The sequence below is a fragment of the Propithecus coquereli genome, unplaced genomic scaffold (assembly GCF_000956105.1).
Source record: "Propithecus coquereli isolate 6110/MARCELLA unplaced genomic scaffold, Pcoq_1.0 Scaffold111, whole genome shotgun sequence".
Taxonomy (NCBI): Eukaryota; Metazoa; Chordata; class Mammalia; order Primates; family Indriidae; genus Propithecus; species Propithecus coquereli.
Window position 1 is genome coordinate 4,233,638 of NW_012135081.1, and position 27,817 is coordinate 4,261,454.

The 27,817-nt window shown below is 52.6% G+C and overlaps 3 protein-coding genes across 6 annotated transcripts; 1 reads left to right on the forward strand and 2 right to left on the reverse strand.

Moving 5' to 3' along the window:
* Nucleotides 1-193: 193 nt before the first annotated feature.
* Nucleotides 194-15,215, reverse strand: MAP3K12 (mitogen-activated protein kinase kinase kinase 12). 2 transcript variants are annotated; one of them, XM_012653246.1, is made up of 15 exons: nucleotides 14,983-15,215; nucleotides 6,485-6,660; nucleotides 6,177-6,385; nucleotides 5,662-5,845; nucleotides 5,288-5,479; nucleotides 4,862-5,020; nucleotides 4,555-4,713; nucleotides 3,618-3,726; nucleotides 3,247-3,356; nucleotides 3,000-3,116; nucleotides 2,743-2,880; nucleotides 1,955-2,573; nucleotides 1,696-1,766; nucleotides 1,338-1,611; nucleotides 194-935 (listed from the first exon to the last, which is right to left on the reverse strand). In XM_012653246.1, the coding sequence occupies exons 2-15, from the start codon at nucleotides 6,619-6,621 to the stop codon at nucleotides 837-839; spliced, it is 2,577 nt and encodes an 858-aa protein (XP_012508700.1). In that variant the 5' UTR covers nucleotides 6,622-6,660; nucleotides 14,983-15,215; the 3' UTR covers nucleotides 194-836. The 2 variants fall into 2 exon arrangements, with proteins under 2 accessions (XP_012508700.1, XP_012508692.1); XM_012653238.1 differs by having other exon boundaries at nucleotides 6,177-6,660.
* Nucleotides 15,216-16,466: 1,251 nt separating this feature from the next.
* On the forward strand, nucleotides 16,467-21,911 carry TARBP2 (TAR (HIV-1) RNA binding protein 2). 3 transcript variants are annotated; one of them, XM_012653258.1, is made up of 9 exons: nucleotides 16,467-17,000; nucleotides 17,554-17,723; nucleotides 18,537-18,639; nucleotides 19,191-19,286; nucleotides 19,848-19,920; nucleotides 20,163-20,280; nucleotides 20,603-20,730; nucleotides 21,124-21,325; nucleotides 21,474-21,911. In XM_012653258.1, the coding sequence occupies exons 1-9, from the start codon at nucleotides 16,948-16,950 to the stop codon at nucleotides 21,629-21,631; spliced, it is 1,101 nt and encodes a 366-aa protein (XP_012508712.1). In that variant the 5' UTR covers nucleotides 16,467-16,947; the 3' UTR covers nucleotides 21,632-21,911. The 3 variants fall into 3 exon arrangements, with proteins under 3 accessions (XP_012508712.1, XP_012508727.1, XP_012508719.1); XM_012653273.1 differs by having other exon boundaries at nucleotides 16,851-17,000; nucleotides 17,559-17,723; XM_012653265.1 differs by lacking the exon at nucleotides 16,467-17,000 and adding an exon at nucleotides 17,132-17,248.
* Nucleotides 21,912-22,179: 268 nt separating this feature from the next.
* Nucleotides 22,180-24,527, reverse strand: NPFF (neuropeptide FF-amide peptide precursor). Its single transcript, XM_012651308.1, has 3 exons — nucleotides 22,842-24,527; nucleotides 22,516-22,637; nucleotides 22,180-22,383 (listed from the first exon to the last, which is right to left on the reverse strand). Exons 1-3 carry the CDS (start codon nucleotides 23,088-23,090, stop codon nucleotides 22,266-22,268), a joined length of 489 nt encoding a protein of 162 aa, XP_012506762.1. The 5' UTR covers nucleotides 23,091-24,527; the 3' UTR covers nucleotides 22,180-22,265.
* Nucleotides 24,528-27,817: the final 3,290 nt, after the last annotated feature.

Consider the following 27,817-nt stretch of genomic DNA (forward strand, 5'->3'; position numbering starts at 1 on the left):
ACTGAAATCATTTAGAAAGATGTACCTGCTACCATTTATGCCAGTAATTTTAGAATGCTGGAGATTGGCATGATGTTCATTTAGTGAGAAAAGAGGTGTAAAGGGGGTAGTAACTTGTCCAGACACCTCAGAGCGAGTCTGAAGCCCAAGGATTTGTCTTAACCATATATGCTACCCCATTCATTCGTCAAGAAAACCCTCAACAGCTGGGCCTGCATGGAGTGGTTATATTTCAAGGTTTTTCACAGGGTTTACAATATGACAGTCCCCACCCCAATCAGGCACCAGGATAAAAGTAGGGACTTACACAGCACCCCAGTTCTTCAGCCTGAGCCATCACATGCTATCAGTCTCCTAACCTCCCACCTGGGGCCCTAAGCCAGGGCTTTGGCAGAGAAATGGAGGGACAAAAAAATGAGTTACATTGCCACCTGAGAAACCTCAGAGGGGAGGACCCAGCCTTAGTCTCCCTCCTCCCAAGTGCAAAATGTGTAAACAAAAGTGCAGTCTAAATGGTTCCCTCTCCTGCCCCCCAGTATTTGGGGTTAGAGTACAGAGACAAGCGTGGCTTTTCTATTGCCTGACTGCTTGCTGAACATAAGGAATGGGGTGAAGCAGGAAGGGGCCGGTTTCTCCTTATGCACAGCTCTAGGGCAGTGTTTACCATTCATTTCCACAGCTGCCAGTGTCCCTAGAGTCTTATCAGTGGTCAGGGGATCAGTCTCCCTCAAGCCTGACCTAAGGCTGGGACAGCCCCATCTTTCTCTGTTGATTATGTGGCGCATATATATTATTTATATAAATATTTCTCTATGTACAGGGAGTAAGAGTGGCTTTCATGGAGGGAGGGAGGCTGGGGGCCGCAAGGCATCAATGCTGTTGGAGTTGTCCAATTCAGTGCTGTCACAGTCTGAGTCCTCAGTATTGGGAGGGCCCTGTGAGGAAGAGTAGAAATGCAATGAGATTCCTTCAGGGTCCCTCACTGGGGTCATTTTTAATGGCCAGTGGCTTACTGATTTTATTCCTTCCATATTTCAGTTGCCTAAGCCATTCTTCAGGGCACCAGGCTCCAAATTAAGGATTCCTCCCTAGCTACAATTCATAGCTGCCAAGCCAGCTATAGTCAGGCACCATACTATAGGCCTCTGAAATTCCACCACATAGATGCTCATTCTTTCTGGTATGGGAGGAAGCTGGCTCAGAAATCCAGTGACTTGAAGGTTAAACACTTTGTGGTCTGTGCCATCTGTCTCCCCAAAGGCTGTCAGATGACCAGGTATCTGCTCCCATTTAGCTCTCCCTGTATAATACTTGGTTGTTTCTGTTCTGCAACTCACCTGCTCCCCTCTGAGTAGGTCCTGGTGTGGCATGGGCACGGTGCTGGGTACAGGGTCAGGGACCACCTCCAAAGGAGGTGGGTCCAGTGGGATTTCTGAGCCCTGGGAGCACATGTCATCAGACCGTTCATCGGGCCGCTCATCAGTGTTGGTACTGCCAACTTCAGGGGTGCCGCTGGGGGAAGGCTCACTAGCTGTACCTTCCTCCCCATCTGATGGATTCTCTGAGCTGAAGGTAGATAGTGACTGGCGCATGTTCAGGCCTTGAGGCCACCTGTATGTTGGAAAGAGGGGTTACGGCCCCTTGCAACCCACAAAGCAAAAGAATGCCATTATCTCCTGTACTCGCATCGCCCACCTCTGGCTTGAAGTCAGTTCTACTTCACTGTCCACCTCTCCTTCCTCCTCTTCTGAAGAGATGCCTCGTTTCTGCAGGAGAGATTAGGGGACTATGGTCAAAAGTGTAAAGTCATTAAGAGCCCAGGACAAGGGAAGGTTGTTACAAAGGGTGAGTTAGGGAATGGCTTAAGATTGAGAGCATAATATGGGGGTGAGACTTGGACCCCGGGGAAAACAAGGAAAAAGGGGAAGAGCTCAGGAACCTTTCCATACTTTACCTGACTGCGGGTGACAGCAGCCCTGTACAGGAGTGCAGCTGGGGTCAAGTGCTGGGACCCAGCCCGGCTTCCTCCCCGGCCCGAAGTCCCTTCCCTTCCAGTTCCCAGCAGCCCCACACCTTCACCAGGTCCTACTGGTGGAGGTGGCTCCCCTTTGGCTCCCCCAGGTGAATCTGGGCTGGTGGAGCCAGGGGCTGAGCCCTCACTTGGGGGGGTGTCACCCCGGGCTGGAGGTGGTGAGCCAGGATCCCCAGCTCCTCCTGTGGCTCCCCGGCTCCGGGACCCCAGTGCTGCTGACAGCAGGTCTGGGGATGACGAAGACATCTTGCGGAGCAGAAGGTCATGATGGAGCCCACAGAGGGTGGGGGGACAGGCCTCCCAGGCTGAGGGTCCCACTCCCCCTGGGCTTCCTGGTCCCCCAGGTTCATGGGGTGGCATAGCTGCACGAAGCCCAGGCAGGTCCCCACAGCTGCCCTTGGCGCTGGCCTTGCGGTGACGGGTCTTGCCACGGCGACTCCGTCCTGGTGAGGGGGGGCCCTTAGGACACCCAGGAAGCCCCACCCCACTTAGGGCTGCATCTAGTTTAGGTAGCAAAGACTCTGTCTTGAGGATATCTGGCCTGGTAGGGGAGGGAAAGTACAAGGTTGAGATTACTGAATTTACACACTCAAAGTACTCCCTAACCTTGGACAGTATAATACACATCTCTCCCCCTCTAAGCATCTGCTGCCTCTTCAGTGTCCCCCTTACGGTGCTCGAACTTCAATACTCATGAATTTGAGACCCACCTTTTGCTATGGGGTGAGAGCTTCTGTGGCATGTTCCTCTTCTTAATGAGCTTCTCCATTGTGTTCCCATGCAGAAGGCCCCGGGAAGGGTGTGACTTAAGTAGGCCTGGGCACCTCCGCTCTAAAGCTTGCTCCCGCCTAAAGATCCAGGCACCTTCTCAGTTGGGCATATGACAAGGAAGGGGCACCCAGGCTCAGTAGGATCTGTAAACCAGGCACAGCTTCGGGATGTCGAGCATAAGGACAGGTAGAGTTACCTGAGCAACTCTCGTTCCTTGAGTTCCAGCTGCAACATGAGGGCATTTAACTCCATGTACAGGTTGTTGGCTCTCTCCAGCTTGCGTTCGTAGTGCTCCCTGATATCCAATGCATGTCTGAAAGGGCAGAAAGATTCCCGTAGCTGAACCAGGCTCACCTTGTGCCATAATAGATCCCAGTCTCTGAGAACTAGTGGTGTCCACAGTTCCAGTTAGTAAAATCACTTCCCCAAACATAGGGACACACCTGAGCTCCTCCCTCCTCCGCATCACCAGCTCCTCTTCTAGGCGGTGCAGACAGGTCCCTTCTGACTTAATCTTTTCAAAGTGCAGCTTTACTTCTTCCCGCCACTCTGCCTGGGGGTGGAGAGTGGATGAGGAGTGAGGGTCATCCCTTCACCCAGTAGTCCTGTAGAAAGTCTCTGCAGGTTGCCCACACCCCTGCAAATTATATGTGTTGGAGCAAAAGGGAGTGGGCATAGGATTGATTAAGACAGGGTTTCAGCCCTCTAAGAGCCAATCTGTTCCATCCCTTTTTCCTAGCCTCCCCCTCAAAGGAATGCAATTATCTCTGCAAAGAGGGGGAGTTAGGTATTCATTTTCCTACCCACAGCACACCTGGGACTTAAAGTAAGTCTCCTGGGGTGTGGAGAGTACATCAGCTGAGGCAATGTCCAGATGCAACAGGATCTGTCGGAATGATGGACGATTTCGTGGTTTGCTATTCCTGAAGGAAATGGAGTTGGAAGGAGAGAAAGAGGAATTTCAGGGAGGACCAGATAGGAACTAGAGCATCCTTTCCCAAAGTGTGTCCTGGAGAATCCAGTCCTAGAATGTACTCTTGTGACAAAAGAAATTCATGGTCAGTTCTCTCTAGGAAATGTTACACAGTATCCATTAGCAGGTCAAAGTCTTGGAGTAAGGAAACCTATTTAACCCCATATTTTCCATCTTGTCTGCCAAAATAAAACCTTTTTCTGAGTAACTCCATTAAAGGCAACACACTGTGGGAAATGCTCAATGACAGATTAGGAATTTTCAACCTTCCCTCAGGGTCTAGGTTCCAAATGAAAATCCAGAGCCCTTTTCTTGTGTTTTAAGTTTGTCTACTTGAGGCTCAACCAGTTCTGCTCATTGGTCATGCCAGTCCTTCCGTGTACTTCCATGTACTCACTGGCACTTCATAGCAACCATGGATAGCAGATATTGTTAGCCATATTTTAGAGCTGAGGAAACAGGTTCAGAGGTGATACCACTTGCCCAAGGTCACTCAGCTCAGAAGGTACCATAAAGCTCAATTCAGATGTAAGGTCAATCTGTCCCTGAGTCTAATGTACCTCTGCAGATTACTCATCAGTCCAACCCCTCTGAGTTCTGGACTGTAGTCTCCTTGATCCACATCCTGGATCCTGGGTTCTTGGAGAGCCACTTCTGAGAGTTCTGACCCTCTTCCCCTGTTACGAATGCCTGGGTTCTAGGTGCTGGCTATGCATCAGCAACACCCCCCATATCTCAACTCCGGCAGGCCCAGTATCCTAGCCCCTGCCATCCTTACCAGCACTGGCGAAGCAGGATTTTGAAGCCATCTGGGCAGCTGGAGGGCACAGGCAGATGGAGACTGTTGCTTCCTACACCCCAGATGATGGCTGAGGAATCTACGTCTTTGTAGGGGATCTCTCCAGTCAGCAGTTCCCACAACACTACACCAAAGGACCTAGGAATAAGAGGGGACATCACTTGGGAGGGGCTCCCTCCAGAGGTTCTGGTTGCTACAGACCCAATCTCACTTGCGCTTGAGCCCTGGAAGTCGCCTTCCACCCTGATGGCCACCCACTCTTCTCAGTTCTCAGCCTGGTCCTCACCAGATGTCGACCTTCTCAGACACAGGCTCATTGCGGATCACCTCAGGGGCCATCCAGGCTACTGTCCCTGCAAAGGACATCTTGGTGCTCTTGTCACTCAGCTCCTTGGAAGTGCCAAAATCTGAGATCTTCACCACGTCGTCATATGTGATTAGCATGCTGGTAAAGAGTGTAGTCAGCTGGGATCCATGCCCTCCACACACCTCATCTAACTCTGCAGCAACTCTGCTTTTCTGTTTTAAATCATTTGGGACACCCAAAGGTAAGGGGCTCACTACAGCCCTCCCAAGATAGGATTGTCATTTGGAAGAGGTTTCTGAAATGGCCACATGGACTTAGGGCAGGGTCTGGAATCAGGGAGATGGTCACACTGACTTGGGTGGGTCACCTGCATGCATATGAGCTTCTTCCTGCTTGCTTACTCACTTAGGGGACTTGAGGTCTCTGTGGATAATCTTGTGCAGGTGCAGGTAGTTCATGCCACCAGCGATGCCCATGGACCAGTCAACCAGCAAGGAGGGGGTGACGGGGCGGCCAGCCCGTAGTACCTCATATAGCTGACCCTGGGCGCAGAACTCCATGAGGATGCAGTAGCAAGGAGCCTGGGTGCACACACCCCTGGGGGCCGAACAGTGGTATGAAGGCCTCAGCCAGCTCAGCATCCACCTGAGCCCCCATTCCCACCCACTCCTTTTGGAGCTCTTCTCTGGGAAGGATAGGTTAGGTCCTACTGCTCAGGAGGGGCCCAGGCCTCAGTACATTAATTACCCCCAACACCCAGCCCCTGCCCTGGTCCTCACTTGAAAGTGATGATGTTGGGGTGCTTCAGCTTGCGCAGGTGCTTGATGTCGGTCTCTTTAAGGTCTCGTACCTTCTTCACAGCCACCTCCTCCCCATGGAAGCGCCCCAGGAAGACAGCACCCTGGGCCCCTGAGCCCACCCACTGCAGGTCCAGGATTTCCTCAAAGGGGACCTCCCAAAGGTCTGTAGGCAGGAGGGAACAGGGCCACAGGCTCAGAAAGAGCCATACTCAAGGCCTTGTGACGTGCTCAAGGCCAGGACAGGGGACAGGATTGGGTTGGCTGAAATGACTCAAGGGGAGAAAAGTAGCCAAAACAGGCTGAAAAGACAGTTTGAGAGGACAGGGAAAGAAATGAGTGACCATAAAAGAAGCTGGGAATTTAGAGGCTCATGGATGGCTAAGAAGCTAGGGCTGGGTCATGGGGAGGGAAGGCATTGTCAGGTGACCTTGATGGGGCTGACCAACACAGGCTCAGAGAGACAGGGAGGAGACTCCCACAAGGACATGGCCTACCTTCCTGCTGCTGCTTGTGCTCGGTGGAATAGGCTTTGCCAATCATGGTCCAGACAGGGCGCAGGCAGCCAAAGAGGCCTTCAAGAAAGCCACTGCCACTCTGGCACTGTAGCCGCACCTCATCTGCTCGAACTCTGGACGCCCGACTCTCAGGTGACCCAGGGGCTCCCCCTGGGCCCCCTGTGTCCTGCTCATGTAGCTGCAGGACACTGTTGGCAAAAGGCTCAGGGGGTGGCTCTCCACCTGGGGAGGGGCTGGGCCCACCCCCAGCCTGCCCACCAAGGGGTACTACATCTCGAAGTACACACTGGGTAGGCGTCAGGTCCTTTTCGGGAGTGCAGTCGGAAGTGTCTGGGTCCAGCTTGCGCATGGATGCCTCGCTTAGGGTAGACACGAAGCCCCCAAAGGAAGGGGAGGGTGTTCGGGTCTCATGGAGGCAGGCCATGACCTCTAGGCCTTGAGCGGTGGTGGTGAGTGGTGGGCTCTGTGGGAATGAAGGAGGGAGGGGCTGTCAAAGCCACAGGCGTGCCAGCTCAGGATCACCCCAGAGGCACAGGTTAGGGAGCTGGGCTCACAACAGCCCTACTGGAAGTAACCCTTGAGCCTCACCCTCAGGTACCCACCTTAAGAAAACTGATACACGTGGGCTTCCTCCTAAGTAATACTCATGTATCAGGTATACAGGTAACATACTTGAGTATCATTCTCAGGTAGATACTGGTAAAATATATCTCAAACCCAAGTATAATAGTAACAGGCTAGTTCCCTTCTCCCTGTAAGATTACTGTAACTCACTACATGATACTGGCAGACTTCCGCTCAAGCACCCTCCGGTGACAGTCCTGAACCACATATCTCACATTCAGATACTTACACATGATGCCACTGAGGCCCTTTCAGGAACAGTCAACTCAGATTGAGTGCCTTATCCTAAGACACACTCAGGACTCATATCTGAGTCCTACTCTCAGGTGCTCATAGGTACACACTTGGACCTCTCCAAGGTAAGTGAAGGCTGTAACCACACAGCTCTGCTATCCCCCCAGCATGGATGGCAAAAAAGGCAGGACCATTCAATGGGGATGCAGAAGCTGTGTCAGCACAAGCTGTGGCTTATACTGCTCCATCCCCTTGGCCCTCCCATCAGTCCAGCTGCTCTTCCAGAGGTCAAAGGATGCCCTCTTTCCTCTTCTCCACTGCCCCACCCCCAACTCCCCAAACCAAGAGCCAGCCTTCCAGGCAATGGAACCAACCATTAAAAAAACCGAATCCTGGGCCGGGCACAGTGGCTCACGCCTGTAATCCTAGCACTCTGGGAGGCTAAGGCGGGCGGATTGTTTGAGCTCAGGAGTTAGAGACCAGCCTGGGCAAGAGCGAGACCCCGTCTCTACTAAAATTAGAAAGAAATTAATCGGCCAACTAAAAATATATAGAAAAAATAAGCGGGCATGGTGGCGCATGCCTGTAGTCCCAGCTACTCGGGAGGCTGAGGCAGAAGGATCACTTGAGCCCAGGAGTTTGAGGTTGCTGTGAGCTAGGCTGATGCCACGGCACTCGCTCTAGCCCGGGCAAAAAGAGTGAGGCTCTGTCTCAAAAAAAAAAATAACTTGACTCCAGGAGTCATCCTGGTCTCTCAGCTCCCTCTACACCAGTCAGTTACCAAATCCTAAGATTTAAAGATTCCTGAAAACAAGCATCCCTCTAATTGTTCTTTATAGTAGTAGTAGTAGTAGTAGGGTCCTTCCATAGGCCCCTGTAATAGTCTGGGAATAAGTGAATATATATATTCTAAGTCACGGTGGAAAAGGGGTGGCAGGAATCTGCACATACACATGGCTCACTGGATGATGATGCTGGTATGTATACAAGGGGGTTTGGGAAACCCTGATTGTCTCGGCTCTTGTAACAATACCCAGGCCTTTTGCTTGAACACTTGTTCGGTGGGTATCGAGTAGGCCTGGAATCTGTGTATTTAACAAGCACCCCAGGTGATTCTTATGAAGGTGCATTCGAAAAGCTCTGACCCAGTGCCATTCTACTCTCTTTAGTTCCACTGTTACTGCCTTAGCCTCATTAGCTATTGTCACCTGGCCCAGGACAACTGCCTCTTACATGGTCTCCAAGTCTTCCCCTGCCCCAATTCTCCACTCAGCCTTTGCAGCCTTCAGAACGAGAGCTTTCTAAAACACAAATTGGCCAGCACCCTCTCCTCTGTTTCAAACCCTTTAGTGGCCCACTGCCCTCAGTCCAGTAGCCTCAGCTCCATGCTTTGGCCCCTGAGGCTTCTCCAGCCTCAGCTCCCACTGCTGTTGGTACCCATGCCATATAGAACTTAGCCTGACACCAAGCTGCATCAGGCTTTTGAGCCAGGGCACCCAATGATAATGGCTAAGTTATGCAAGATTTACTATGTATGTTAACCTCTGGTATAGGTGCATTAGCGCTTTGCACATTTAATCTTCAAAACTATAAAGTGGGCATTATTAGCCTCGTTTTATAGACTAAGGCATAAAAGTATTAAATAACCTGCCCATGGTGCCATAGCTGTTAAGAAGCTCAAGCTTCACACCAGGCTTGCTCTGCCTGGAAGGTGCTGCTCATTTTCTCTCTTGTCTTCCAAGTCTCACTTCATCCTGGAAGTTCTCCTTCCTTTCCTGACGTGTTCTAGGATAATGCCCCTTCTGGGCTGCCATAGCCCCCTGTGCTTCCTCCATCATGGTTCCCATTACACTGGAGACGGTGTGGTCCAGCGTCTGCCTCTTTTTGAGAGCCTGGATTGCTTTAGAGTGACGACTTCACATCACACAGGATCCCAAGGCTTCCAACAGGACCTGGCACACACGAGGTGCTCAGTAGGGTGCAACCACTGATCTACCCACCCCAAAGGATCATCTTAAGGATCGTGCACTCTCTATTTATACACATACTCATTAGCTTCCTTAATCCTCAGAACAGCCCAGTGAAGGAGGTATTACTGTCCCACTATATTCTCGAGAGAACTGAAGGCCAGGGAACAAATCACAGTCCAGTCCAAGCATCTGAATGCCCAACACATCCCAGGAGATATTTCTGGCTTCAAGAGGTAAGGCGTAGATTGTAATGCAAATTACAGTCAAACACAGGCCAAGCAACATGCCGAGACACTGGAGACTTTCCACTGGAGGACCCAAGGGTTTTCGCCTGCTTCCCATCCCCACCCAGCCCCAAAGCCTGGGCTCCCTTCTGGACCACCTAGAACCAAGGCCTGGGGCTCTGGACGCTCTCGCCGGGCAGGCCAGGAGGGAGCGATGGCGCTCGGGGAGGAGCTGGGGCCGCCTGCTGGACCGCTAGGCCATCAGTAATGGATCCCCAAGCCCAAGTCAGGGCCACTGGAAGCGGAGAGGAAGGGGTTACGGCCACCGTACCCCCTCCCGCCTCTCGACCTCCTTCCCGGCCATGACGTGGCGCGGCTGGGGGCGGGGCGGGGGTCCGGGCGCTGGGAGGAGGGGGTCCGGGGAAGGGGCGGGGATACAGCAGGCTGGGGGGAGCGCAGGGCGCTGCGGCGTAACCATGACGACTGGGCCCGAAGCAGCGCGTGAAGTCACCAGGACAAGATTAGCCTCGGGTCACGTGAGCGCGACGCGGGGGCGGGGCTGCGCCTAAGTTCCGCCCCGAAGCTGGGCAAACCTGTGTGTCCGGTTTCTGGGATGGTTGCGGGCATCGTAGATGCGGAACCCTGACCCGGCAGTCTGCCCCATCTGTGTTCCTTTCATTCCCGTACCTTCTCCCCGCACGCAGACAGACCTTCGGCTGTGGCGTCGGGTGAAGAGAAAGCGATTGGTGTTGGAGGGAGGGAACTCGTGTGGCTGCTATTGGGGGCGCAGTTCCATAGGGGAGGAAAGCAGGAAATGGAAAGAGGGAGACAGGACGCAGAAAGGGCGAAAGGCACAGCCTGGAGAAGGAGGGACTAGCCGAAAGACAGACCGGAACAGCGTGAAGCACGGAGAGAGTCAGACCCGGAGAAGGATGGACTAAAAGCGGAGGAGGACCCTGAGAAAATGGAGATGAAAGGGAACTGAGAAATACAGAGGGCATCTGTCCACTCCCCAATTCATTTTCCGTCTAGCAACTGAGCTTTGAGTAGGCACACCTGGCTTTTTAAAGGAATTTTTCAGCCGTCACCTGGTTGTTTGGCAACTAGGAGGTTTAGGCATAGAAAGGGTGACATGCTCAGAGACACGTGCAGCCGAGCCTCCCTCCAGTTCACCAGGCTTCCCTAGAGGCCCTTTTGGTTTCCAGGGCCAGCAGCTGGGAGAGAAGGAGAGAAGCCATTTCACCTATTTTATCTTTTAGGGCAGTCGGAATAGCTGGAGAAGTAGGAGACGGGACCAAGGGAAAAGTAGGGAATTTAGCCAGGCTCAATCTACCCCCACCTCATTCTCAGACTAATAACAACCCTTCCAGATTGATCAAAGAAGCGGGATGGGGAGCTGAGGCCGCAGGGAGCTCTACAAAACTGGAGATTCCTCTCTCCCACCCTTTCTATCTCCTTTATTGCTGACCTGCCAGCTGTGCCCCACTGCTCCCTGGCTGGGCCTTGGCGCCAGGCCCTGGGGTGGGGTGGGATGGGGGGACAGCATGGCGAGGAGCCCCTGGCCCAGGCGTTAGGTCACCCTGGGGGAGTGGAGCTGTCTCCCAGGTCGTCAGTTATGCCGAGCATGGGGGGAAGGGCAGCATTATGACAGGAGGGGTGGATATCTCTGTCATTCTGACAATCCTACCTACCAAGTATTGACTGTGCATCTGCCTCAGACTGGGTAAGGGGTTAGAGTGGTCTCTAAGCCATACATCTTCCAGGGAAAGAGGCTCTTGGGACCCTGAAAGGGCTTAATTCAGTTTCAGCTAGGAGTGTCTCTGTTCTGTTGGTGGTTCTCAGAGTGCCCTACCTAGAGGCTATAGGGTAGAGTGGGGCAGGAAGTCACCCCATCTACCCCTCCTCCTAGGTTCTCTTGCCTGAGATGTTGGAGGCCTGTGGCAGGTACACCTTTTGAGTTTTCTCTAGCTCCTTGCTCTAACAGCAGAATCTCAATGCCAAGCTGCTTGTTTGGCAGTTCAGTTCAGAGGCCAGGCCATCTTGTGCTCTCACTGAGCACTCTCCACTATCTGGGACCTCAGCTTCCACTAAGGAAAAGAAGGAAGACTCCCCTTCTAAGTTGGGGGTCTTCAAAGGGAAGGGAGACCCAAGACTTTGGAATCCTAGTTCCACCTTATGCAGGCTTTGAGACCCTGGGAGGATAAAGGACTCTGATCGATCGTGGCCATGCCTCCTGTCCGCTTGGCTGCAGCTTGTTTTTATCTTCCCTTTTACAAGATCCATGGTCCTGGCCCTAGGGTTCTTCCAAGAAGGAAAGAACAGCTTTTCTCAGTGCCCTCATGAGGGAGAAATGCCTTCCCCTAGAACCTGTAGAAAACTTGGAGATTGCCCCTAAATCCACATCCTCAGCCCCATACAGGTCAAGTCCTGAGACCCCTAGTTGCCACACTTCTTCCAGTAATGTGGGCAGTGAAGGGGCTGGGGGAGAGAGGGACAGTACTGTTTAGGCTAAAAGAATCAGCTTTGGATTCAGAGAGATCAGAGTGAGAATCCAAGTTTTGCCACCAGTTAGCTTAATATAATCTCTCTGAGACCCCCACCCTACCTTATGGGGTGGGGGGTGGAGTAAGCTGGTGTAGGAAGTGCAGTGAGCACTATGCCTGCCTACTTGCTTTGTCTTCCTGGTTGGCTGGACACTAGGTCTTGCTCTGTGGATCCTGGAGAGGCCATCTTTTCTGTCTGACTAGAGAAAGGGAGAGTTGGTCTCCAACCTTCTGCTTCCCCAGGATAAACCACAATTTCGGGTTCCAGTAGAACCAGGTCACAGTGGTAGTGGTTGTGCTAGAGCCCCCAGTCATTCCTTTGCCAGCCCATCCATCTCTCCTCTGCAAATCCTACCATTCCACATCCTCTGGACTAAGGGCGAAGGCCTGATTTTCTGCCCCCAATCCTTACCCTCTGGCCAGTTCTCTTTGGAATCTGCTCACCTGCAGTCACACCACTAAGATCCTCCCCTTGATCTCATGGCCCAGAATTGGTCTCAACCCTACCCACTGAGGGCTGATGGGCAGGGGAGGGCAGTGGCAGGTTGGGTTGAGCCACAGGGGGCCGGTGCACCTGGAAGAAGTTCAGTATATTTTAACAAATAGTTCCTCAGCTGGATGTACATTTTAAAAAATCTGGAAGGATAGATACCAAAGTGTAATCGTTTCTAGGTAGGTGGAATTATGGGTGTTTTAATTTTCTTCTTTTGACTTACCTATATTTCTAGTATTTCAGTAATAACTTTGAGTTGTTTTCAAAATAAGATATAAGATGTATTTTAAATTGCAAAATAAAATAATTTTTTAAAAATTATTATCATTCCATTCCTGCCACCTAGCTTAGGACAGTTGTGCTGTAGGGAGAGTGGACAGTGTAGAGGGAGAGAACAGGCCTCAGAATCAGAGAGGCTTGTTGAGGTCTCATCTCTGCTCCTGAATAGTTGGGTGACCTGGAGTATGAGACTTCTTTACAAATCTCAGTTTATTCATCTCTAAAAGGGGACAGTGTCAAAACAGTGGCAATAGAGTAAAAACCGTGGTGGGTAAGAACACAGGTTCTGGGTCAGACAGACCTGGGTTCAAATCTTAGCAGTTGCCACATACTAACTTTTTGACTTTACCAACTTAAGTTTCAGTTTCCTTCTTCAGAGGTAATGACAACACTATCTAACTTAGTCTTGTTATGGGCATTACTGAGATAATCAAAATAAAGTTCTTGGCCCAGTATCTGGAAGACAGGAAGCTCTGTGCAAACATTAGCCTTTTCCTCCTTCTCAAAGCAAGAGACAGTAGGGAGGGGACAGGTGGGAAGGGAGGTGGAGAAACCAGCAGGGAGAAAAGGAGAGCAAAGAGAAGAAATCAGAGGGCAAGGGCTCTCTAGCCTGGATGATCTTTATTCTCCTTTGGAGTAGCGGCACTGTCACAGTCTCCTCACCCCATTCCCAAAAGAGGCATATGACCCTGGTCCTTCTGGAAGCAAAAGAACCAGACAGTCTGTGTGGCCAAGCCCTCTTGAAGGCCCTACGTCCCCTGCTGGCACCCTCTCAACACCATCTTCCTTCCACCCTAGCAAGGACTCCTTAAGAGCCTCATTCCCTAATCCTTTCTTTCTCTCCAGACCCAGGCAGAGGAGAGGCAGGACTGCACGTGCTGAGTCCAGCGCTACTAAACTAGTGGCTACTAGAGCTTAGGGGCATCTTCCTGGCAGAGTCAGATTCTGCCATATTATCACTGCCACGGGAAGGACTGGGGAACAGCAATTGGTTTTAGAAAAGTTCTGCCATCATCAGCTCTAAGGAATCCTAGGATATCCTGAGCCACTTACTAACTTAAACTTCTGGCCTCTGTCCATAACTGGGTTTCACTAAGGGACAGAGGTTTAGAGGTATGATTTCATGTGTGCTGGGAGTGGGAGGCTTCCCAGCATCACCGAAGTCAACAGTGTGAGTGACTGGATGAGTGATGGGCTTGGGAAGGCAGACCCTTCTTCACCCTTAAGTGTGAGCTAGGAAGGAGCAGGGCCCTAACACTCAGGGAAACTTCAGTGCCTGGGCAGGAGAGCTCAGGGGACATTCAGGCCCTTTCCTTCCTGAATCCCTTCTCTTGCCTTAGCTTGGTATGACCCTCTGGTGAAAACCAGAGCTCCCAGAGCAATGGAGCTGGCCCTGAGAATTTTAAGGGAAATGATGCTTAGAGGGAGGCACTGACTGTGGCTGGAGGGGACTCTGGGTGGGATGAGGGGACCTCATGTACACGCCCTCCTGAATGAAGGCCATTCACCTACTTTCCTCCCCAACAGTTAGCAGATAAGGGAGCTAAAAGGTGGGATTCCTCTTTTACTTCTAAGAACACCTCACTATTTCCTTGCACTGTCTACACAGCCTTGATTCCTTCTCTTCCCTCCCCTCAGCTAAGGCCAGGGTAATCAGCAAGTCTCAACTCTGTGGAAAGGATTCTTGCTTATTTTTAAGCCAAGGAGTGTGAGGAGTGTGGAAAAGGTAGGAGGTCGTTTGAGGGCCTGGCCAGGAGAAGTGGATTAGGGGAGCCAGAGGCTATGGACAGAGGAGGAAGAAAGCCACATATGTGTGGGGGAGGGGAGGATGCAACAGCTGGATGGAGAAAGTAAATGCCACAGCTGGAGGGGATTAGGAGCATCACAGCTGGAAGGGGAGGGGGACCAGCACCTGGGCATCCAGGAACAGGTGCTCTCTGCTTGTAATCTTCAGGTCCGGCCCAATAGGTGCTTGTGGGGGTGGGGTGGGGGAGAGGGAGAAGGTGGGTGCACCAGGCCTTGCCCTTCCTTTCCTTCCCTGGAGGGGCCAAAACTCTCCCTCCTCCTTTCCCTCTCTCCCTTCTTGGGGATGAGTGGGAGAAGAGGATGTTCTCTTGCTCTCTGTCCAAGTCTGTCCCCCAATTACCCTACTCCCCACCCCAATACAGTCCTTTCCAGCCCTGGAGGCCCTTCATCTCCGAGCTGGGCCGCGGCATCCCTCAGCTCCGTTCCCCTCCTTCCCAGCCCCACAGGCGTCGGGTCCAGGTTCCCAGTCCCTCCATCCCCACAGCCTCAGCATCCCCGCGCCACCTCCCCCAACCAGGCCACATCTGCATCCCGACCCTCCCTCCACGCCCGGATCCCAGGACCCGGACCCATCCCTGCCCCCCACCCCCCGCGACTCGGCCAGGCTCTCACCTCGGGGGCTCCGCGGCCGCAGCACAAAAGGCGGCGCTGCTGCAGCTCCGCTCCGGATGCTGCTCCCGCCTCCTCCTCCTTCTCCTCCTCCTTCTCTCCTCCCCCCGCTGCCCTCCACCGGACCCAGGGCGCTGTCACAGGCGATGCTCGGGTGATGTCCGGGTGCGCGGGTGTCAGCCCCAGCTTTCTGCCCCCACCCCCCGACCCCTAGCCAGTCTCTACTCGGCTTGAACTCCCGCTCCTACCACGGCCCCCGCCCCTGGCCCCCCGGGACGGACACGCCCTGAGCGGAGGATGCTGCGCTGGAGCCGCCGGCCTCTTAAAGGCGCCCGCTGCTGCCATCGGCGCTCTCCAGGCTCGTCCCTGGCCCGCCTGGGCCCCACGCCTCCCTGCTGGCGGTTTCCTGTGGAGGTCCCACCTTGGGCCTTATGCTAATTCCGTAGGAACCCCCTTTGACCCGTCTTATAAACTCCTTCCTACACCCTGAGAGAGCAGCCCCTCAGATGGGATCCCCAGCGCTCTGGCATTGCTCCCCTGTCATACTGATCTTGCCAGCTTTCTTTCCCCTAATTGTCACTACTCCAGTTTCACCCAATTGGAATTCGCTCAGCTCTAGGCCCGCTCCTCCTCCAGTGTTCCTGGATGACCCCTCATTGTCATTCCAAGATTCCTCTGGACCTCCAACCCCGGCTCAGAGCAAGACATCTCTTCCGTGACCCATTCTCAAAACACTCATTAAAATCACTTTTTCTAATGATCTCTGTCTCTCTTTCCAAGGTCACACGATTTTCCCTATATCTTTTAGCCCAGTGGTTGTGTGATTTTGAGAAGGAGAGAATGGGGCTTTGGGACCCCAAAATACATGTCTGCTCTCCACCCGGATTAGTTAGTCGATTAGTCTTAGGAGGCCGGACTCCTCTCTTGCTCTCTTCAGCAGAGAGACCCAAGACTCACTGCAGAGTGAATGAATGACACCATCAGGTGCATTAGGCCTAATTTTGTCCCATTACAGCCTGATTCTCAGGCCTTGATTCCCTAGGCAGTTAAAGAGAGATTCACTAGGGTCATTCTAACAAGGCTTTAGAAGAGAAGCAAAACCTGAAGGGAGGAGGACAACCTAGGAAACGGAAGCGGGTTCTGTGACACGGAGGCCCAAGGGCCAGGAGCTTAGGATGGGAGTTGAGGGGGAACTGTTTGAGTTGGACGCGGACCTACAACAACCCCCGCGCCCTGCGGGGACAGAAAACAGTCCCCTCCCGCGTCTAGGTAAGTTCCACCCTCCCAGACCACAAGGAGCTAGGATCCGACAGCGCCTCCCCGGGCCAATCACAACCTTCCCTTAAGAAAGAGGCGTGGTCAAAAGGGCTGCCTCTTCCTTGTCCCCGCTCCTTTAGGCGAAGTAACCAATCTCATTGCGCCTGGAGGAAGTAAACGCAATCGGAGTAACCAATTACACTGCGAAGCTTCTCGTGCGTGTTGACACTGCCTCTCCAGCTGCGACAGATGGCGCGCGAGCTCCTGGGTTCTGTAGTTTTCTCGGGATTCAAAAGGCCCGGTGTTCGAGTTAGTCCTTGCCCTCCCCCAAGCCGCTTCCCTCTCCCCTAGTACGCATGCTCACGGCCTCACGGCCTGGGAGAGGGAAGGTGCGGAAGGAAGGAGGCGGGACGAAATTAAAAAACGAAAAAAACAGCCTTCGCTCTGGAACCGACACCGGAGGGCCGCACTCCTCCCAGAAGGCGGTGCAGCAGCCCGGGTGAAGCGCGCGGAGGGTTATGGGGCGGATAGCTCTGCTTCTGATGGAGACCCACGGAGGAGGGTGGGCGGGGGACTGCATGTCCCAGCATGCCCCGCGGCGGGCCCGACCGGCCGCGACTCCGGGCTTGGCCCCGGCCCTAGCTCGTCGGTGGTGTACTGGGGCGCGTGGAGGCTACAGTCACTGTGGCGCCCGCGGGAACGGAGGAGGGAATGAGTGAAGAGGAGCAAGGCTCCGGCACTACCACGGGCTGCGGGCTGCCTAGGTGAGCCGCCTCGTACCGGTCCCTGCAAGGAGAAAAACGTGGGGCGGTACGGAGGGTATAGCTGCGCGGCCCCAGCATGCACCTTGCCTGGGGGATGTTCCCGGCAAGCACTGGGGTAGTGGGCAGTGGTTCCCGGCATGCATCGGGGCTGTGGCTACTGCTTTCAGCTTTAAATAGTTTGGGGTTGGCCTGGTTCCCAGGCTGCACTGAAGCACTGGGCTTTTATACCCCCATGTTCAGTGCATTTGGTGGGTACTGGGTTCCTAGCCTGCAGTGTGTCAGGGGGCATGCACTTTCAACCTGCACTGGGGCACAGGATCCCCCACCTTAAGTGAGACAGGAACAGAACAGTGCATTCCCTACTTGCTTTGGGGTAGTGGACTCTGCTTTCCCAACCTGCACCTCCACTTGGACCCCAGCCAGTGGATGCTATATTGCCTGGGGTCCCCTGGACCCTATGTCCCACTAGTGTGCCTAGGTCTGGTATGGCAGTGCTTGGCTAAGTGGGTGCAGAGAGGGGAAGTGTGATGTGGGTCTGTGCCCTTTCCCCCAGTATAGAGCAAATGCTGGCCGCCAACCCGGGCAAGACCCCGATCAGCCTTCTGCAGGAGTATGGGACCAGAATAGGGAAGACGCCTGTGTACGACCTTCTCAAAGCCGAGGGCCAAGCCCACCAGCCTAATTTCACCTTCCGGGTCACCGTTGGCGACACCAGCTGCACTGGTGAGGAAGGCTTGGTCAGTCTGGCCGGGGTGTGCGTTCACAGGGCCCCGTGGCTTTGTTTATTGGAGTCTCTCTCTTCACAGTCTTCTTCTCCAAGGCCAGTGAGGGAAGGAGAGATTACAGGGGAAAAGCTACTGACTGGATTGGGAGGACAGGGCTGTGAGAAGGTGGGTAGGACTTGGGAGAGTTAGAGGAGCGAGCAGGACTGCCGCAGTGATCTGGCAGATCCTCATCACCCCAGAGGAAAAGTAAGAGGAGATAAACCGAAATCTCAGTGGAGTATTTGGGGGAGTGAATGCCTGTTGTGCTGGGCCCTGTTCCAGGTGCTTAACCAAATTCCCATTTAATCTTAAACCTCAGTCTAACCATTGATGTAGGTGGTAGTATCCCCATGTTGAATATCAGAAAACTGAGCATCAAAGATATTAAATGGCTTGTGCAAGATCACATGGCCAGTAAGTGGCAGAGCAGGGCTTTGACTCCAGAGCCTACCCTCTCTTTTTTTAGCTATCTCTATTTATTGAGGGAAAAGAAAGTGCCTTGCAAAGGAAAGTAAGGCAGAGATAGAATTTCTACCTAAGGTGTTTGAGCTCAGAAGTCCTCCCTGGCATGGCTTGATTCTGAGAGCTAATGGAAAGATAAGGGCCCTTCTTTCTAGCAATCAGTGAAACACTTCCAGTCTTTGGTCGGGGGGAGGTTGGTTACAGGGGGGTTGGTTGACTCTCTCTGGCTGCAAGGAGAGAGGCTGTGGGATTCTGGTTTCTCTTCTGTCCTTCCAGTGACCTCCAGTATTGCCCACGCCCCCTCTCTCAGGTCAGGGCCCCAGCAAGAAGGCAGCCAAGCACAAGGCAGCTGAGGTGGCCCTCAAACACCTCAAAGGGGGGAGCATGCTGGAGCCGGCCCTGGAGGACAGCAGGTGAGGGAGGAACAGCCAAGGCATTCTAGAAGCCCTGCCAGGAACCCAGGCCCCTGCACCACCCCCTCTCCCCCTAGGGCTGGCCTGGTGACTCTTAGCCACCCTGACCTGGCCTCTTCCTGAGAATTTCCTCTGGACCCAAACAGGGTGCTTCTAGGGCTTCTGCTGTGTGAAGAATTCTGGGGGGAATGGCCAGCCCTGCTGAGGGTTTGTGGCTGTAGTTTGGCTCCGGGTTAGGGAGGGAAAGGGGTGGAGACTGAGGCTAGAGTTGCTCTCCAACATGCCTCCTCTTCCCAGCAAGAAGTCCTTCCCTCTTCCACACTTGGGTTGGAGTTTCTTGCTCCCATGGTTCTTGGGTACAAAGAGACCCCCTTTTCTGTTTGGCAGCAAATGATTCCAGGAGGAAGCTATTGGTTGAAACTTCCTGAGTCTTTGGCTCAGTTGGGAAGGAGTTCTCTTAGGGCATGGCCAGTCAGGAGGACCTGGGTCCCCCGCCCCTCTATTCTCCCTACACATGGGTGTGAATCAAAGGCCCCCTTCCCCTCGGGAAGTTCTTTTTCTCCCCTAGACTCTTCACTGCCTGAGGACGTTCCAGTTTTTACTGCTGCAGCAGCTGCTACTCCTGTTCCATCTGCTGTCCTAACCAGGTATCTTGTGTCCCCTGACTGCCTGAGGGGGCAAGGGAGGGGTCCTGGCTCCTGGCCCTTAAGCCCTTGGATCCTGGCTGGTCAGGCATGAGGAAGTCTAAGCATAAACAGGATAGAATAGTTGGGGACCAGAGCTTGAAGAATTTGCACCAGCTGGTAAACTCTTGGGACAGGAGGTAATTTATGATTTTTAAATAGCCATATGTATGATGTTCAGCCATGTTTAAAGGTCTTGCAAGCCCCACTTTCTTCTGGGTTGGCCACATGATGGTCCCATGTTTGCATCCCATTAGGTGCTTCTGGGGATTGCTCTATGGCCCCTCTCCCACCATCCTGGCGAGATGGTGCCCAAGCATTCCACAGGTGAAGTGGGCCTGGGACCTAGCGGTGGCCTCCCTTGAGTGGGAGGAGGAAGCAGGCTAGGCAGACAGCTGCCTGCCTGGTGGGGAATCGGGAGGTGATAGCAGGAGAAACTAAAGCAGTGCTTAGGCCTTGGGCTCACAGACAACCTCAGAAGGAACCATTCCCCTCGACTTTGGCGCTGGGCCCTTTTTCCTTCAGGAACTCCCCCATGGAGATGCAGCCCCCTGTCTCCCCGCAGCAGTCTGAGTGCAACCCGGTTGGTGCTCTGCAGGTGTGCCCCATCCTCATTTCCCATCATGCCTGTCTTCCTTTGAACCAGGGGCCACGAGGGAAGGTTATGTGTGTTTGGGGCGGGAGGGCAGTTACCCTATACTCAGGCTCTCTCCACCTCCTCTGTCTTTCCTCTCACCTAGAGTCTGAGGCTCCTGGGGTGGGAGGGTGAGTGGGTGGGTACCGGCGTGGGTATGAGGAGCCCTTTCTCACTCAGCCTTGTGCACCTGTCTCCTTTCCAAGGAGCTGGTGGTGCAGAAAGGCTGGCGATTGCCGGAGTACACAGTGACCCAGGAGTCCGGGCCAGCCCACCGCAAAGAATTCACCATGACCTGCCGAGTGGAGCGTTTCATTGAGATTGGTAACCAGGCAGACGGGGGTTGTCAGCTCCTATTCTGAAGCACTCCAGCCTGGCCAGGAGGCAGCTCTGAGCCTCACTCTGCTCCACCCCTGCTCTCTTTGCTCCATGGCCCCTGGCTCAGTGCCTCCCTCCGAGCTGCTGCTTTGTACCCTGTGTGTCCCCCTCCTTTCCGGCTGACTAAGTTCTCAGGTGCATAGGCAGGTCCTGAGCTCCCCTTTCCAATGGACATCTTTGGGAGGGACCCTCAATCCAAGTATGACGTGGGTGGGAAGCACTGGGTTTGTTGGGAATCATAATCCAGGAACTCTCTCCCCACATGCAGGCAGCGGCACTTCCAAAAAACTGGCAAAGCGTAACGCGGCAGCTAAAATGCTGCTTCGGGTGCACACCGTGCCTCTGGATGCCCGGGATGGCAACGAAGCAGAGCCTGATGATGACCACTTCTCCATCGTGAGTGTGTGGGCCAGGCGCCACGGGCCATCTTCCATGCCAGGGTAGGGCACCGGGGACTTGGGTCTGTGACTCTGGAGTGAGCCTCTCTGGGTCCCATGCCTGCTTCTACGCCAGTTTTCCTGACAGACCCAGGATTCCTCGGGCCCCCTCTCAGCCTTGACTGCAGCCCACCTGCTGAGCTGGCCCATGGCAGGGGCCCTGTTGGCCTCTTTTACTGGGATGAAGAGGGCTGCCTGGCCATAGTTGGAGGGGGCCATACAGGAATTGACTTGGGGGAGGCAAACTGGAGGAAGCATTCTTTGGGCTTTTCTCTCCTTGGACATTGAATGTCTAAATGCCAGGGTCCCACAGCCTCTGGCTGCATCTTTCTCACTGTCCCCATCTTGTCAGGGTGTGGGCTCCCGCCTGGATGGACTACGGAACCGGGGCCCAGGCTGCACCTGGGATTCTCTGCGAAATTCAGTGGGAGAGAAGATCCTGTCCCTCCGCAGTTGTTCCCTGGGCTCCCTAGGTGCTCTGGGCCCTGCCTGCTGCAGCGTCCTCAGTGAGCTCTCTGAGGAGCAGGCCTTCCACGTCAGCTACCTGGATATTGGTATGGCTAGTTGGGGAGCTGGGGGATGGTGGGACTAGACCTGAGCAAGTACAAGAAGGTCAGGAGGGGATAATGGTGATGTGAATGCACCCCTGTCCAGGCTGCCTCCCCACCCACCACTGCCTCCTTCCTCTTTCTTGGTCTCCAGAAGAGCTGAGCCTGAGTGGGCTCTGCCAGTGCCTGGTGGAACTATCCACACAGCCGGCCACTGTGTGTCATGGCTCTGCAACCACCAGGGAGGCAGCCCGTGGTGAGGCTGCACGCCGTGCCCTGCAGTACCTCAAGATCATGGCGGGCAGCAAGTAAAGCCCCAGCTGGACTCACGGATGTGCACCCTTTGCTCCCCGCTCTTCCTCGGGGCCCATGCATCTGCCCAGCTCTGGTACCTGCTGGAGGTGCCATCTCTACCTCTGACACAGACTGCCTGCCTTGAGGCTGAGGAAGGCGAAGGGTGAAGAGCCAGGGACCATAGGGCCTCAGCCAGCCCAGGATCCATCCTCATTTTGTTGCTGATGATGAGTGGGAATGAAATTGCAGGTTCTCTGCTAGAGCCAAGAATAAATGTGCTGCTCCTTGGATTCTTAAACCCTGTTCTGTTTGCCTGAGTAGCGTGGACAGCAAATGAGGTCAGCACCACATTACTTCGCATTGTGCCTTCCTTTAGCTCCTTTGGTGACCCCCGCCTCGCCCCACATACTCATGTGTTTTCCTTTCTGGTGGCAGGAGGCTGGGTGCAGTGAAAGTGAACCCTGTCAGCTGTGTTCCTGGGGAGTTTGGTTTGGTAGAGATGGATGGAGGGGGTGGTTCCTATGCTCGGGTTCCTTCCCAGCACTTTAACGGCACAGACACATGGATTCAGAAGCCAGACAGCTTTATTTGGGGGGCATACATGGCACTTTTGGGTGTGGGCCTTGCATGCAAACACATCAAGGATGACACGTCACTTCTTCCCAAAGCGTTGAGGGGCAGCCAGGCTCCAGAACTGGGAGCTCAGCCCCTCTCCAGCCCGGGGACTCAGCCGTGTATTGCTCCAGGTCCCCTGGGAATTTCTGCCAAACCTTAGGAGAGATTTGTGCTCAGATGTAGGTCCCCTACATCTCTCCCTTCTCTAACCCCCTTCTTTCTCTTCCCCTGTGCCCTGCCCTTTGTACCTGCAGCCCATGCCATGCTGGTGTCCCTTTCAGACTTACCTCTGGGGCTGAAACAGGAAGGCTGGGCTCCGGCCAGGTCTCTCCATGGCCTGGAGCAGGGAGCGCAAGAGTGACCCAGGGGTCTGGGCATCCTTTGGTGGGTGGGGTCTGTTGTCTTCCTCCTGTGGCAAGGGGGCATCAGGAAAAGAAGGTGGGCAAATGCCCTGGACACGTAAGTCACAAGGGGAAGGGAGTGGCTTCCAGGGGTAAATTGTAGGATTTGCAGACCTAGCGAAGACCCTGGCAGCCAGAGAGAGTATCTGAACCTAGAATACAAGTCTCAGGTAGAGGAAAATGGTGATATGGGGATGGGGGGCATCACTTACCATGAAGAGCTGGTCTCCTTCATCCTGGCCCCCCAGTCTTTCAGCGTGGCTCCAGTGTACTAACAGCAGCACCAGCAACACAGCAGCCTGCCTGGAATCCATGCTGCCATCTGCCTTCCTACAGCCACACCAGCCTCTTATACCTGCTGTCCCCCTGTCCTCCACCCCCAACAGCAGCCTGAGGGGGAATCTAAAGCAGGCAATGGAAATGAACAGCTCCATTAGGAGCCTCCTGGGATCCCCTCCCATGACCACCCGGGACTTCCTGCTCTCAGCCTCCGGCCCCCAGCCCCTAAGCCTGAGGTTATAGACTTTATTAGATGCATAAATCCTGTCTCCAGAGCTTAAGCAGCATCATTAATTGCAGACGCTTTGTCAGAGCAAGGCCCTGGGGAGCCTTTATAAGAACCCCCAATTCTTCAACAGGTTGGAGAGCTTCAATTTATCACTGCCCAGCTTTCCTAACTTGTGGACTAAAGCATAGAGAAATTCTTGTCAGGGAGGGTTAGGTATTATTTTCTGGAACAGAAAGAGACAGGGAAGAGCCAGTGTCAAAACTGGCCAGGATGACACAGCCTGGTCCTACCCTGGCTGTGGCCGGTGGTCAAGATCACACTGCCCTTTCCCACCCCTGCTTGGTGCCTCTTGGCGGGTTAAAAATGGAATCACTGCTCCAAGATTTGCTTGTGGATAGAAAAGTAAGATATAGAGGGAGACTAAAGGGTTCTGGAGCCCACAGAGATTGGGGGTGGCTTCAAATCTTTGTAGACAGATCCCCATATTCACAAGAAAACACTGCTTTGGACCTATGGAGTCGCCCTACACAGCTGATGCACTGCTGCCACCCTGTGGTCACAACTTCTCACTGTCAGCTCTGGCCATTTCCTTTTTCTAGAAGAGAGCTCTTTCAAGAGGAACCTGGGAGGGTGACGCTGAGTAGAGATCCTGGGACCCTGACTCCCAAGAGTCCCAGACGGACAGGATACTGTGGGACTGGACCATCATTTTGTCCCACCTCCCTGTAGTCACCACAGCCTCTGCCTGGCTCTGGCTCTGACATACTTGGGTAGACTAGAATCCTGTCTTAGGAAAAATCAGAATCACTACTTCTCAGGGAGGGGCCCTTCAAAATCATCTGGTGCAATTTCCTTGTAATCCTGGAATCCCTTTCTGAGCACCCTCACAATGCGGTTCTCCAGCCTGTGCTGAAGAGGTACCATTACATTAACTCAGCCTTGAGCAAGCTATCTTCCTCTCTAAACTGCAGTTTCCTCACCTAAAACGCGGGCACATTAAGAGGAACTACATCCTAGGGTGAGCATTATTTGAGATACTCTTCGTAATCCATTCAGCACAGGATTTGGCATAGAGCAAGTATCCTCAAAACGTTAGCTGTGATTACCTTGTACACCCCTGTCCCGAGGAACTTACCATCTCTTGAGACAGTCTTTGGACAGATTTATCCTTGTGCTGAGGGGCTTCGATGTCCCTGTGGATTCTACCAAGGGTCTTAGTTTGCTTCTTTAAAGCTCACAGAGCATTTCTCATCTCTTTCATGTTTGAAGATAGATTTCATTCTTCCACTCCATAGTCTTTTTTGCTCAATGGGAAGTACTCCCTTCTTTAAAGCAAGGCATCTAGGAACCAACTTATACTTTAGATACGTAGATTAGAGCAGGTTTTGGTCTGAGTGTTCCAGATACTATATTTTTATTAATGGAGTCTAAGCTAGGGTGAATCTTTTTTTTAAAATATGGAACACTTCACAAATTGGCATGTCATCCTTGTGCAGGGGCCATGCTAATCTTCTCTGTATCATTCCAATTTTAGTATATGTGCTGCCAAAACAAGCACAGGGTGAAACTTTTTCATAAGCTTTGTCTCATGGTTGGTTTCAGGCATACAACCTGACATTCATCATCATTACATCTTGTAGTTAACTACTTCTTCAAAGGGAGTATCAAGTCCATGGGTAGTTGGTTCTGTGGGAAGTGGGTCCTGCATCCCACCATGGTCCTTGTCTGTTCCTATCTGACAGAGGTGCAGAGAAGCAGGGTTGTGAGGATGGGTGGGGCATTGCAAAGAGTGGCTGTGGGCCAGACAGAACTCAGTTTTAATCCTAGCTCTTGCACTTCACTGTGTGGCTTACCTAAACCTTAGTTCATCATCAGTAAAATGAAGCCACTACTCCTGTTACAAAGAGGTGGCTGTGAACATGACAGCATTCCACCATTCCACTAGCACATGGCGGGCAGTGAATGTTTACCACCCTGCTGCTGCTCCTCCTAATATTTCCCTCATCTCCAATTACAAGTGGATCTGAACTGAGGCTGCATTCAGAAAGGGGCTGGTCTAGCTGGCTTCCTATGCCCAGGATGGAGGTGACTGGCCTCTCCTTTGGTTAGAAGTTGGAATGCGTTCCTTCCTCTAAACTGGTAAACTGCCCTGCCTTCAGAGTGCATTCCCACCTCTAAAACCTCTCAATCTTGGCTTTGGTGCTGGCTTTCAGCAACCTCCTTTCTTACCTTTCTCTGGACCCCCATGTGCTCCCGACCACAACACAATGAAGATCACCACTGCCTTTCCCCTATGGAGGCTAAGGCTCTCTATTTGTGTCAATTGTCTACCAAACACCAGCCACAAAAAGCTTTTAAAATAATTTCTCTCCTACTGGGAAAACTAAGAAGCACCTGCTGTCTCTTTTGTTTTCTGGTGAGTGCTCTCCTGATGCCAAGGGCCTTTGTCTCCAAGGCAGTCTACAGATCTGAGCTCTGGTCCCTGTGCCTTCTGTCGTGCTTTGTAATTTATATAAATCATCCGCCTTCTCTAGGCTGTGTCTCCCCTGTATTAAAAAGTAGGGTCAAGAATCCATGTTCCTTCTGTCCTAAAAATGGGAGAGAGGAAGATGACAGACATGAAAGCCCAGTGAGTTCCCAGAAGAGCAGACAATGAGACTTGTAGATCAGAGTAGTGAAGCATCAGACATAACAGTGGTTCTCTTGATAGTTTAATGTTATATTTGCAGCATAAATAAGGCACAATATATGCCAGGGCAAGGGAGGGAGGGAGAAGGCATGGCTGGAGGGATAATTGCTAAGTGGCAAGGGGGAAGGAAGAAGGAACGGTTAGGGAGATTAGAGCGAAGCCCCTGCCTCAGCCCCGTCCCAGGAGATTGTGAGAGCCTGCTCACAGGGATCATGCTGAATCAGGTGGAGGGGACAAGGGAAAAGATGGTTTTGTAACAAAATAGCCTGTAGCACTGCATCCTCCTACCTGTCAAAGTCCACCACTGGGGACTGGAGAGACCCAGACCCAGAGTCAAGTTCCTTGATAAGATGGAGAGGTGTTGCTACATGTCAAAAATATATAGATGAACAGAGATATAATCATAGATATACACTGCTTTCTTTTCAATAGATACTATGTCAGGATGCAGCAGCCTCCACAAATGGGCTGGCGGTTCATCTCCTCCCTGCCTAAAAGGGGTGTGTGTGTGTGTGTGTGTGTGTGTGTATGGGAGGAATGGGACAGCTAAAGCTCCAGCTGGTCCTGAATGTAACAAAGAATGTGGAGTGACCAGTCGGCAAGGGAATATGGGACAACTCCTGTCCAGACCAACACAGGGATAGGTTTTAGGGAAAAGACTAGAAGAAAGACAAACCTAGATTTTGAGATCAGTGATGTGGTGGTTGTTTTAACTGGAAAGGAGGGAGGGACTGGAGGGACTGGAAGAAATAGAAATATGTTAGTGCTAAGGCAGAGGATGGTATTTAAAATATCCTTGACACCCTGCAAGAATTTCCCAGCTTGCCCCCAAGGCAATAGTTCCCAAACTTTAGTGTGCATTAGAATCACCTGGAGTGCTTGCTAAAACCTGCCCCCAGAGTTTCTGACTCAGCAGGTCTGGGATGGGGCCCAAGAACGTGCATTTCTAACAAGTTCCCAGATGACAGTGATGCTGATGTCGCTGGTCCTGGACCAGATTCTGAGACCTGCCCTAAGGTAAAGTCAATGAAACTAGTGCTCACAGCCACTTCTTATAGCTAAAAACCTCACTCACCAGTAGTTAATGCTAGTGAGATATCTCTGTGCTACTAGCCCCCCATTAAAAAAATAAAATAAACCCTAGTAGCTATGATACAAACCTGAATCTACAAAGGACATAAGCTGCCTTAACCTGCCCTACTCTCCCCAGCCTTTTCTCATTCTGGGGTAGGACTCTACCCCAAAGAGAGACAATTCAACTGGTGTAGAGGGTGGGAATGTTGGCCAGCAGCCACCTAAGCTCATTCTTGCTCGGTCACCACCCTGGGGTGGGTGGGTCGGGATTTATGTCTGTATGCACAAGCGTGTGTGCAAACAGAAAAACAGAGAAATCAGTTCTGTACTATGAGAGGGATGTAGGTTTGTGGGAGGCTGTAGTGGGGCTGGGAGGGTCCTCTAATCTGCCTTAGGAACCTCACCTGTCCTGTTCCTTTGCACCCTCCTGACCCCTGTCAAACATAAGTCTAAAGACAGCAGAAAGAGCCTATCAACAAAAGCATATATGACATAGCTAGGAAGACTGGAATCTAAACAGACTGGTTATGAAATTAAAAAAAAGAAATAATATATTTCCTTCCTGTGTATACAATGTACAATATTACCAGAAAATAATGATTTGGGGATGGGAAGCAAGTTATAAAAGAAACGGGAGATTTTGGTAAGGACAGCTATCTCAGGGGCTAGCACCTTTAAGGAGCCTCTCAGTGTGGTGCAGGGGAGCCTCAGAAACCAAAGGAAGTATTTTTTTGGTGTCTGCTTGGTGGTTTGGGATGTAGATAGAGCACGGTTATGGTCAAGCACTCCATCTACCAGGATGGGTGGTGCTGGAGGGCAGTGAATCAAGAAAGGAACTGTCTGTCTCTAGTTTAAGATTGTTTAAAAAACATAAAAAAGAAAGAAGCCAGATTGCTTCTTGGCCTTTTTGCTAAGAT